This window comes from Oncorhynchus tshawytscha, linkage group LG24, assembly GCF_018296145.1.
Source record: "Oncorhynchus tshawytscha isolate Ot180627B linkage group LG24, Otsh_v2.0, whole genome shotgun sequence".
Taxonomy (NCBI): domain Eukaryota; kingdom Metazoa; phylum Chordata; class Actinopteri; order Salmoniformes; family Salmonidae; genus Oncorhynchus; species Oncorhynchus tshawytscha.
The window spans coordinates 15191956-15204405 of record NC_056452.1 but is presented as its reverse complement, the minus strand read 5'-3'; the positions used below and the strand labels follow the sequence as shown (position 1 = coordinate 15204405).

At 43.0% G+C, this 12450-nt stretch overlaps 1 protein-coding gene across 1 annotated transcript; it reads right to left on the bottom strand.

The window, feature by feature from the left end:
• Positions 1 to 3408: 3408 nt before the first annotated feature.
• Positions 3409 to 12391, bottom strand: LOC112223293 (monocarboxylate transporter 6). Its single transcript, XM_024386306.2, has 5 exons — positions 12271 to 12391; positions 10351 to 10730; positions 6292 to 6435; positions 5252 to 6076; positions 3409 to 4307 (listed from the first exon to the last, which is right to left on the bottom strand). Exons 2-5 carry the CDS (start codon positions 10658 to 10660, stop codon positions 4039 to 4041), a joined length of 1548 nt encoding a protein of 515 aa, XP_024242074.1. The 5' UTR covers positions 10661 to 10730; positions 12271 to 12391; the 3' UTR covers positions 3409 to 4038.
• Positions 12392 to 12450: the final 59 nt, after the last annotated feature.

The window sequence follows — 12450 nt, the reverse complement described above, 5'->3', positions numbered from 1 at the left end:
CACACTCCTTCCTGGCCAAATAGCCCTTACACAGCCTGGAGTGTTGGGTCATTATCCTGTTGAAAAACAAATGATAGTCCCACTAAGCTCAAACCAGATGGGATGGCGTATCGCTGCAGAATGCTGTGGTAACCATGCTGGTTAAGTGTGCCTTGAATTCTAAATAAATCACTGGCAGTATCATCAGCAAAACACCCCCACACCAACACACCTCCTCCTCCGTGCTTCACGGTGGGAACCACACATGCAGAGATAATCTGTTCCCCTACTCTGCATCTCACAAAGACACAGCGATTGGAACCAAAAATCGTAAATATGGACTCATCAGACCAAAGCACAGATTTCCACTGGTCTAATCCCCATTCCTTGTGTTTCTTGGCCCAAGCAAGTCTCTTCTTATTGGTGTCCTTTAGTAGTAGCTTCGTTGCAGAAATTCGACCATGAAGCCCTGATTCACGCAGTCTCCTCTGAACAGTTGATGTTGAGATTAGAGGTCGACAATCGGAAATCGGTATTTTTGGACACCGATTTGGCCGATAATAATTTTTATTTTTTACACCTTTATTTAATCTATATTTAACTAGGCAAGTCAGTTAATAACACATTCTTATTTTCAATGATGGCCTAGGAACGGTGGGTTAACTGCCTCGTTCAGGGGCAGAACGATAGATTCAATCTTGCAACCTTACAGTTAACTAGTCCAACGCTCTAACCACCTGCCTCTCATTGCACTCCACGAGGAGACTGCTTGTTACGCGAATGTAGTAAGCCAAGTAAGTTGCTAGCTAGCATTAAACTTATCTTATAAAAAACAATCAATCAATCATAATCACTCATTAACTACACATGGTTGATGATATTACTAGTTTAACTAGCGTGTCCTGCGTTGCATATAATCGATGCGGTGCGTATCGTTGCTCCAATGTGTACCTAACCCTAAACATCAATGCCTTTCTTAAAATCAATACACAGAAGTATATATTTTTAAACCTGCATATTTAGCTAAAAGAAATCCAGGTTAGCATGCAATATTAACCAGGTGAAATTGTGTCACTTCTCTTGCGTTCATTGCACGCAGAGTCAGTGTATATGCAACAGTTTGGGCTGCCTAATTTGCCAGAATTGTACGTAATTATGACATAACATCAAAGGTTGTGCAATGTAACAGGAATATTTAGACTTATGGATGCCACCCGTTAGAAAAAATAAGGAACGGTTCCGTATTTCATTGAAAGAATAAACGTCTTGTTTTCGAGATGATAGTATCCCGGATTCGACCATATTAATGATTTAAGGCTCGTATTTCTGTGTGTTATTATGTTATAATTAAGTCTATGATTTGATAGAGCAGTCTGAGCGATGATAGGCAGAGCAGGCTCGTAAGCATTCATTCAAACAGCACTTTTGTGCGTTTTGCCAGCAGCACTTCGCAATGCTTCAAGCATTGAGCGGTTTATGACTTCAAGCCTATCAACTCCTGAGATTAGGCTGGTGTAACCGATGTGAAATGGCTAGCTAGTTAGCGGGGTGCCCGCTAATAGCGTTTCAAACGTCACTCACTCTGAGACTCGGAGTGGTTGTTCACCTTTCCCATGCAAGGGCCGCGGCTTTTGTGGAGCGATGGGTAACGCTGCTTCGAGGCTGGCTGTTGTCGTTGTGTTCCTGGTTCGAGCCCAGGTAGGAGCGAAGAGAGGGACGGAAGCTATACTGTTACACTGGCAATACTAAAGTGCCTATAAGAACATCCAATAGTCAAAGGTTAATGAAATACAAATGGTATAGAGAGAAATAGTCCTATGATTCCCATAATAACAACAACCTAAAACTTCTTACCTGGGGATATTGAAGACTCATGTTAAAAGGAACCACCAGCTTTCTCATGTTCTGAGCAAGGAACTTAAACGTTAGCTTTCTTACATGGCACATATTGCACTTTTACTTTCTTCTCCAACACTTTGTTTTTGCACGATTTAAACCAAATTTAACATGTTTCATTATTTATTTGAGGCTAAATTGATTTGATTGATGTATTATATTAAGTTAAAATAAGTGTTCATTCAGTATTGTTGTAATTGTCATTATTACAAATTAATTTAAAAAATTGGCCGATTAATCGGTATCGTTTTTTTTTGGTCCTCCAATAATTGGTATCAGTATTGGCGTTGAAAAATCATAATCGGTCGACCTCTAGTTGAGATGTGTCTGTTAATAGGCCATCATTGTAATTAACCATTTGTTCTTAACTGACTTGCCTACTGTAGTTAAATAAAGGTTAAATAAAACATTTAAAATTGAACTCAGTGAAGCATTTACTTGGGCTGCATTTTCTGAGGCTGGTAACTCTAATGAATTTATCCTCTGCAGCAGAGGTAATTCTTGGTCTTCCTTTTCTGTGACGGTCCTCATGAGAGCCAGTTTCATCATAGCGCTTGATGGTTTTTGTGACTGCACTTGAAGAAACTTTCAAAGTTCTTGAAATGTTTCATATTGACTAACCTTCATGTCTTAAAGTAATGATGGATTGTCATTTGTTTTTGCTTATTTGAGCTGTTCTTGTCATAATATGGACTTGGTCTTTTACCAAATAGGGCTATGTTCTGTATACCACCCCTACCTTGTCACAGCACAACTGATTGGCTCAAACGCATTAAGAAGGTAAGACATTCCACAAATGACCTTTTAACAAGACACACCTGTTAATTGAAATGCATTCCAGGTGACTACCTCATGAAGCTGGTTGAGAGAATGCCAAGCTGCCATTATTGTCAAATCTCAAATATATTTTGATTTGTTTAACAATTTTGGTAACTTTAAACATTTATAACTAGGCAGTCAATTACAAATTCTCATTTACAATGACGGCCTACCGGGGAACAGTGGGTTAACTGCCTTGTTCAGGGGCACAACAACAGATTTTTACCTTGTCAGCTTAGGGATTCGATCCAGCAACCTTTCAGTTACTGGCCCAACGCTCTAAACGCTAGGCTACCTGCAATCCCCCCAAAAATGGCACGTGTTATTTCATAGTTTTGATGTCTTCACTATTATTCTACAATGTATAAAATTGTTCAAATAAAGAAAAACCCTGGAATGAGTAGGTGTGGCCAAACTTTTGACTGGTACTGTATGTGACTATGTTCCTTCGAGTAATCTTTTCTTGATGATACCTGAAAAACGAGCAGGTTGAGAAGTAACAAATCTCTAACACCTACAGTACTTGCTTCAGTCTTTGACAATGAATGGCACCCATGTCCTCGTAACTCCTGCACTTTTACACAAGACATTCTCAGTCATACCAGTAAGCTACTGATCGTTCTGTAACTCTGTTACACAATGAACATAAGAACAAGGCATGAACAGTACCATAAAGAAATGTTTAGGCCCCCAAAAAATCCAAGACTTCTTGGGATAAAGAACTTGAGTCAGTCAATGATATCCATCTTAATAAACTGGTAGGCCTACAGTACTCATCATTTAGTTGAGGTTTCTTCTGGTGTTGTATATGTATATGACATTTAATAGGCCTACAGATATTCAATGTTTATTTTGATTGATTGCATGTACAAGGCACATCTGTTTTTTTTCACAATCTTGGTTGTTGAAGGGTGGCGAAGGATTCCTAAGGTATGTCTTCTTGAACAACTTGATATTGATGAATGTGTGAATAAGTAAATAATAAATAAACAGGGTGTGAGGGGGAAAGGCACAGGTTTGTGGAATGTGTGAATAAGTATTGTATTCGATCACCAATAACAGTATTAGTCCGCATAAACAGTGCAGACTGTAATAGCAATGAATAATCCACTCCTAGCATGAACCCATTGGATGAAATACTCAACCCATTTACACTCACCAATACTCTAACAGTCAAGAGGCAAGAGTGTGTATACTATGTGTGTCAGATCCTAACAGATTGGGATATCATATCAATTATCATACACTTGTACTGTAAGATCAGCAGCACAGGGTATACAATCACAAAATCATAGGAAATATACATCTGTGAGTTTGGGGTATGTGTTTGGACAATGACGCTGTTCACAGGCAACAGACATCCCCAGTCTCAGAGTCTGAGGCCTTGTCTTTGTCCCCCTTGGTGGGCACACTGCTGTACTGGCACTGGGGGACCACATTGTGAACACTGGCATGCTTCGGTGGGGAGACCTGCGGTGGCACCTGCTGCCCCTTTAGCACCTTTCTGTCCAGGCAGTAGAAAGACACCATGAGGAATACAGCCGATGAGGCAACAGTCGCACTGCAGGCGAAGAAGACATAAAAATACTCCCCAGTTCTGTCCACCAGGATTCCTGTAACAACAATATCAGGAGCCAATCAGCATGAGTAAAGCCCCAGCAGTGCATGACAGACAGTTCATGATTACATAAGGGAATAACTGCAACAATAACAGAGAATTTCCCCCGAACTTCTTAAACCCAGAGGCGCAACATTGTATGACTTCCGGAAACGCTTGTAAAGCAGACCAGGCCGGGGTTTGAGAACTCAATGAGAGAAGTGAAACATTCTTCCTTAGTTGTTCATTTTGTAAAAGGCACAACCCTAGACTAGAGCCTATATCTTAAGCAGTTGAACATGTTATTACTCCAACCTGGTGATAGTGACACGTTTCCATTTTCGTCATAAACAACTATATCGAAGGTGTGCCTTTGATTTTGACAGCCTGCACATGCACAGTTCGGCGCAAGATGATCGTTAGATCCAATGATGTGTTTATGCACGAGCTTAGCTGGCCAACGTCGCCATGACATTGTCTGCAAGTGTGATCGGGGATTTCTATTGGAAAAGCAGTTCCATACTATGCCGTCTTTGATTCTACCATTGCACAGTGAAACACAACCAACTACATAAGCAGTCAGACAGAAGTAGGTTGCATACCTGACATTTGCGCTCGAATGCCCCCTCCCCAGGAAAGAGGGAGCTGGAAATTCCATTCTTATTCAAGTTTGTCTTTAAGACCCCCCGCAACATGCACAAACAGGCATGAGCACACACACATGATTGGTTGGATGTCCGTGGAATCCAAGCAACAGGATATGCTCCTTGCCTCTGACCACAGCCTGTGTTAAGCCTAGCACTACTTCAAGTTACACTACAACACTTACTTGATGAATGTGTTCATCATTGAATAGGACATCTCCTCACCTGGTTTTCATGTAGGGGAGGGAGGCACACACACACACACACACACACACAAACACACACACACACACACACACCTCAGGGAGTTCGGTACCTGCGAGCGGGGGCCCGATCAGTAGCGTGACACTCTCCATGATGGCGAGCAGGCCCAGGGCAGCGGGGAAGCGACTCATATCCAATGTATCCATGAGGACAGTGAACATCAGCGAGCCCACCACGCTCATGGACAGGCCATAGGTCACCACGTACACCAGCAGCACATGGAAGCTGGCATCGATACAGCAAATACTCAGTCTGTTCATCAGCACAGCAGCAGAGAACACGTAGATGTAGCGCCCCTTGAACCAGGGCAGACTGAAGAGCAGGCCAATGGACGGCCGCACCATGATGTTGACGATACCCAGGATGGAGAGGAGGAGGGCGGCCCGGCTCTGCTCCATGTCGTGGGCCGTGGCGTAGGGCACAATGTAGATCAGCGGCACCAAGAAGCCAAGCATCATCCAAGTGATGCCCACAGAGAACACGCGGTAACGCAGGTTGTTACATAAGAGGTCAAAGGCCATGTGATGGTGCAAGGCGGCCTTCAGGCCACCCCACAAGGCCCTCATACTCCCCTTTGGCTTCTCCTCCTCCGGCTGAAGAGGCCCGTGGTTCATCAGGGGCTGGCCACGATGTCTGTGGCTCCACAGAGGCCTCATCACAGCTCCACACACACAGCAGTTGAGCAGGACGGCCCCCAGAACCAGAAAGCTCCCCCGCCAGCCCAGCTCAGTGTGGAGGTAGTTTCCCAGGAGGGGTAGGGTGTACAGGCCCAGGGCAGTGCCCGTGGACGACATTGCATTGGCGAAAGCCCGCCGCCGCACAAAATAGTGCCCAAGAATAGTCACTGCGGGCTGGAAGCTGAAGCAGAATCCAAGTCCTGTCAAAGGAGAAGACAATGAATCTGGCACATGGCTGAATGCATGGGAGAAGGTAGAAGTTGCCCCTAACCACTAATACAGGGTGTGATTTTTTTTAACCTTTCCTAAAAATAAAGATGGTAAAGATTGGGATGTAGGGTTATCTGATTCTAGATCTGTTGTTAGGGGTTAACTGCTTTGTGGAGTGATTCCATTTTTTTAGGAGGTTAGTGACCTGTAATAACCCCAGCTGTGACGTAGAGCTCAGTGATGGTGTGGGTAAATGAACTGGTCGCCATTCCAAGACCACTCAGGACCCCACCCACCATCACCGTCGTCCGGCAACCAAATCTCTCCACCATTACACTGCAGAATGGACCTAAAGGAGGAGACGTGCTATTGGTTAAACACACAAAGACCTCAAAGAAAGTACAGTAAAACTTAGAGCCTTAGGTACAAGGGAATTTCCCTAATCCAACAATCTTAGCATAACTGCCCTCTATGGCTATCTTTATCTTCAACAAAGTGGTGGTTTGTGCAGGGCCTTTTGCACCAGATGGGACCCCAAGCACAACCCTAAAGAGATACAATGACTTCTAGTAAGTCAAACAACGTTTGGGTTGTGTTTCACTGCTAGGATCTGCTGTTGAGTGAAAACAGAAGGGTCAATGCTCTGCGAGATCCTTGATGAAAACCTGCTCCAGAGCTCTCAGGATCTCAGACTGGGAAGGTTCACCTTCCAACAGGACAATGACCCTTATCACCCAGCCAAGACAACACAGGAGTGGCTTCACAACAAGTCTCTGTATGTTCTTGATTGGAAAAGCCAGATATCGGACTTAAACCTGACCGAACATCTTTGGAGAGACCTGAAAATAGCTGTGCAGCAACGCTCCCCATCCAACCTGACAGAGCTTGAGAGGATCTGCAGAGAAGAAATGGGAGAAACTCCCCAAATACAGGTGTGCCAAGCTTGTATCGTCATACTCAAGGCTGTAATTGCTGCCAAAGGCGCTTCAACAAAGTACTGAGTAAAGGGTCTGAAGACTTATGTAAATGTAATATTTCAGTGTTTTATTTTTTATAAAATCGGCTATTTAAAAAAACAAAACTGTTTTTGCTTTGTCATTGTTTTTTTATTTAACTAAACAGGTCAGTTAAGAACAAATTCATATTTACAATGACAGCCTAGGAATAGTGAGTTAACTGCCTTGTTCAGGGGCAGAATGACAGATTTTTACCTTGTCAGCTCGGGGATTCGATCTAGCAACTTTTCGGTGACTGGCCCAACGCTCTAACCACTAGGTTACCTGCAGCCCCGTGTGTAGGTTGATGAGCTAGTTAACATTTAATTGAGTAGGGACAGCCTTTCCATCTACCAGAAGAGTTATATTTTTCCTGTTCCTTTAATTGTTTGAAACCTGGACATTTTACTTCATATTATAAAGGCATGTGTTACCTTGCTTTAAAGTAGCCTATAGCCAAAATCCAACAAAATAAACTTTCTTTCATTGTCTAGCAGCCAAATCCATCATCCTAGTCATATGATATTTATTGCATATTTAGATCTCACCTCTTTCAAAATGTCTAAGATATATTTTAATCTCTGTCCATGAAACCGCTTGCATGTGAGGTGATTATTTTAGAACTGTGTTTTCCCGCAAATTGCATTTTGGAACATTTTCACGTAGGCCTACTGCCATGTGCACATTGCGGTGCTTAAAATGTGAAAAACATTTTAAGATAAACATTCTAAAATAAATATATATATATATATAGAATCATAAAACACGGGACGAGATGTTAAAAACTGTCCATTGTGCCAATAGATGGAATGCACTCACATGAGATTTGCCGTGATGTTGACAGAGTGGCATGGGAGGTTTATTTCTTAGACTGGGTTAAGATGTCCATTTTGGGACACATCCTCAGTAGTGTGCCTTCGAATCAGTGGGTGTTTCGGCCTTTAATCACTAAACACCCTCAAAGGTGGCCAGCTAAAGGGTGATCAAGCCTTAGCTTGTGTCCCATGCCCAATTAAGATGTCCCACGGGACTATGCAAGGCAGGGGCGTCCTCTTCCCTGAGCCAGCCCTACAGCTGACCGCATACCTCATATGCCCTCCTCAAGTTGGAGGGATCTGAATTGGGTTCTCAGGTGGGGGTGGGGGTCATGAAGTTATAGCCCAGCAAGGGTCCTTCCGTTTGATCCAGATCCACTGGCTGCCTCTTTCAGCTGCTTGAGAAACTGCTCTGACGGTCTGCCGCAGAGCCTGTCCATGGATTCCAAGTTCTTTCAGCAACCTGATGGTGGAAGAAGCCACGAATCCTCTGCATCCCACTTCAACTGGCCAGACTTTTGCATTCCAGACACGCTGAGTTGCGTCTGCTGCCAACTCTGTGTAACGCAGTTTCTTACGCTCGTAGGCCTCTTCAACAGAGTTTTCCCACGGGACTGTGAGCTCTATGATGTACACAGCCTTTCGTGAAGGGGACCAGAGTACCATGTCTGGCCTAAGGTTGGTAGAAGCAATCTCAGATGGAAAAATTAGTTGCTGGCCAATATCGACAAGCATCTTCCAGTCCCGGGCCATGGCTAGGTGTCCAGTTTCTGGCTTCGTAGGAGGATAGGAGGATAGGAGGCCTTTTCTGTCCCTCCCGGATGAATGTTGTTGTTTTGACGGGATTGCTTGTTTTTGAAGGTAATGAATTGGTTGCACTCCTCTTGGTCTCAAGTGCTGCAGCCAGGCTCTTGAGGACCTGATTGTGCCTCCAGGTGTAGCGGCCTTGTGAGAGGCTGGTCTTGCAACCTGTCAATATATGCCTGAGAGTCGCTGGAGCGTGGCAGAGGGGGCAGGTCGAGTCCTCGCCATACCATTGATGTAGGTTTTTTGGTGATGGAAGCACATCATAAACAGCTCTTATAATGAAGCTGATGTTGCTTGCCTCCATTTGCCAAAGCTCACTCCAGTTGATCTTTCTCCTCTACAGGCCTTCCCACCGCGTCCATTGCCCTTGTTTGGCAAGAGAGACAGCCTTTGCACTTCTAAAAATGCAGTTAAATGCATTTTTACTGCAGTTTCACAACTGCAATCTTCTTTTTTTTGTAAGGAATATCACTAAACTAACAGATTACGGCCAGGAATCTAAACTGGAAAAGGTCTTGCACAGTAGGCCATTCATTTGAATTTTTTGACTTCATCAAGTCAAATATTTATATTTATATATAAATATATATATATATATATATTTATATATTTATATATATATATATATATTATATATATATATATTGATACACCATATACCTCAAAACTATTTTGATACGCATCATGGGGATAAGAAGTGAGTATACGCAATGCCCACCAAAAAAGTGGGTATACGGAAAAAGTACAAAATTGTCATACTTGAGTAAAAAGCAAAAAGACACCTTAATAGAAAATGACTCAAGTAAAAAAATCACCCAGTAAAATACTACTTGAGTAAAAGTCTTAAAGCATCTGGTTTTAAATGTACTTAAGTACAGTGGTTGAAAATGCACTCAATTTCATACTTAGTGGAGCCAAGTGCTGCGCTTAGGCGCAACAAGTAGTACAAGCTGTAAGGTCACAGCAAGTACACCCTGACATTGCAAGGCCATTGAAATAAGTAATGTACCAGCTTACTGGTTCACGCCACACATTGCTCAGTTTAAATTTTGGCTCATCTTCATTCAGTTCTGGTGATTTCTTTGTTGTTGCGCAAAGGCAGTGGACATACAAAACTTTCCCAGATGTTTAGGGCTTGAAACCCAAACAGAAATAGACCCCTTGTGAGTGGCTGACCAAAGGAAGGCAGCTCATGTGGCGCTACACAGCGTTAGTGTGTGTGTGTGTGTGTGTAAGGGTGAGAGACCATACCCTGAAATCCCACTTATCAAATAAACAAACAGGGGATGTGTTGACTCTCATAATGTACACCTTTTCTATGCTTTTTGTGTCTGTCTGCCTGCGTGTGTCTGATCTGACCAGTCATTATTAGACTGCAAACCTCGGCACTGTAAATCAAATGTGTACACAGTGAATGATCATGACAGGCTGAGTGGGTTAGACAATCTGCTTCAAGAGTTTTAAAAAGTAAGGAAGTATTGTACTGTAATAGACTGTCAGTGATTACTGAACTTACTTTGAGCACATTTCCCTGCAAGCATATATGAATGTGTAACTGCAAAAAGAACCCTGAAAAAGCCCTACTTAAAATCAGAAGGTGAATCTATGGAAATCTATGGAAACTAGGATGTGACTCTACTACCATACCTCCAGCATGAAGCACTGATGTCATTATTGAAGGCACCCAGGAAGTCTCTTGGTTGCTGGCCTGGAACTCTGTCTGTAGGTCCGTGTAGAAAATGCCTATGCAGGAGGAGAAGCCCAAAGTCAGGGCTTGCACCAGGATGGTGGACACCAACACCACCCAGCCCCAACCCCCATCAGGTGCAGAGACGGGCCCATCCATGGCCACAGGAACTATGGGTTCAGACTTGCCATTCTCCACCTCTTCAGATTCCATGAGCTCTCCATTCTTCTGCCTGATGTTATGCGTCTGCTCAGGTGTCTTGCTCTCCATCTGGAGGCTGTCACAGTCCCCTGCCACCTTTCCTCAGGTTCAGCCTCTGCTCAGATGCTATGGAAATGCCCTAGTAGTACAGTAGTTTGCCATGGTGAATGACACTCACTAATATATTCCATCTCACAGTCTCCTCAGCAATGAACATGCCAGTTAATAGATGGGGAAAAAAACATGAGCAACCCGATTTGTCCTCTGGCTATGCTGTGTAGTCTTGTTTGTATCAAAGCTTTAGACACACAATTTGCATAGCTTGTGGCAAAAACTATCCAGCTGTCACTTCATATATAGGAAAATACTCACTTTTCCTAGGTTTAGTGTAATTCTGTATGCATGAAGGTAAGGGCCGATTTCCACTATTGGTGTCTGTTAATGAAGGGGGAAGGGAATAGGGTATGGCACATATCTGCATGTGCTTGATGAAGTCAAAAAATTCATATGAATGGCCTACTGTGCAAGACCTTTTCCAGTTTAGATTCCTGGCTGTAATCTGTTAGTTTAGTGATATTCCTTACAAAAAAAAGAAGATTGCAGTTGTGAAACTGCAGTAAAAATGCATTTAACTGCAGTCAACAGTGGTATTTTGGATGCAGTGACTGCTGCTATACTGCACTCTGACTGCTGCTATACTGCACTCTGACTGCTGCTATACTGCACTCTGACTGCTGCTATACTGCACTCTGACTGCTGCTATACTGCACTCTGACTGCTGCTATACTGCACTCTGACTGCTGCTATACTGCACTCTGACTGCTGCTATACTGCACTCTGACTGCTATCTTTTTTCGTAGGGGACACGTTCGAATTATGAGTGCAATTAGGCTTTAAGATGTCCAAACATAGCCTCTAATTCGCATTTAAGCGCACATTAATGACATAATGAGATGCACATAATTTAGCTGTAGTTTATCCCTTGTGAACGCCTCAGTGTGTGAGCCACTCTTCAAAGACGGCAGACAAGTACAGTGTATGCAATTTGGGCGGCAAAATCCAATTCAATGTTCAGTAACATTTGGTTGTCATACGTTGTAATCGCTTTGGCACTCTAGTAGCCTACTCACGTGGAATGTCAACTTATTTGATATTAGGAATCTTAACTGTTGGATATATCCGGGCCAAGAAAGACAGACGTCGATCCTTCCGAACTCTTAATTACTAGAGCGGCTACTTTGAATCTATGTACAGCAACAGGACGACAACGCTCGAGATAACAGGCTACGATGGTGAGAAAACCGTTTGCCTGCATTATTGTTTACTCTCTTATTATTGTTGATCATCGTCATGGCTCAAATATTTCAAATCAAATCAAATCAAATCAAATCAAATTTATTTATATAGCCCTTCGTACATCAGCTGATATCTCAAAGTGCTGTACAGAAACCCAGCCTAAAACCCCAAACAGCAAGCAATGCAGGTGTAGAAGCACGGTGGCTACAGTATATTTGACGTCAAAATACATAGGTTACATTTAATTTAAATCCAGTCTCAAAATAAAAACACTTACTTAACAGGAAAGATCACTTGTTTTCAGTAGACCATCAAATTGCTCACCAAATTGAGGTCGGCTAGAAAAACTTGTTTACACTAACACGTTAGCACAATTTGCTTACCTTTTGCGGCTACTCATTATATCTGACGACCATTAGCCTACTCCGTTTCAAATATTTTTACCCTCTCTACCACATCATAAACAAGCCAGCTGTAAATCCTAGCCCCTGCCATGGAGCAAACATGTCGTGTTATGTGTGGGAGGAGACAGGACATACGAGCGTTGATGGATGTTAATCACA

Bases quoted from the DNA above. Each gene is read 5' to 3' on its own strand.
- LOC112223293 (XM_024386306.2), bottom strand. From the start codon at position 10,660: ATGGAGAGCAAGACACCTGAGCAGACGCATAACATCAGGCAGAAGAAT. The intron at 6,436-10,350 runs GTATGGTAGTAG...CTCCTCCTTTAG, and splicing joins ATCAGTGCTTCATGCTGGAG to GTCCATTCTGCAGTGTAATG. The intron at 6,077-6,291 runs GTCACTAACCTC...CTCCTTTGACAG, and splicing joins CACAGCTGGGGTTATTACAG to GACTTGGATTCTGCTTCAGC.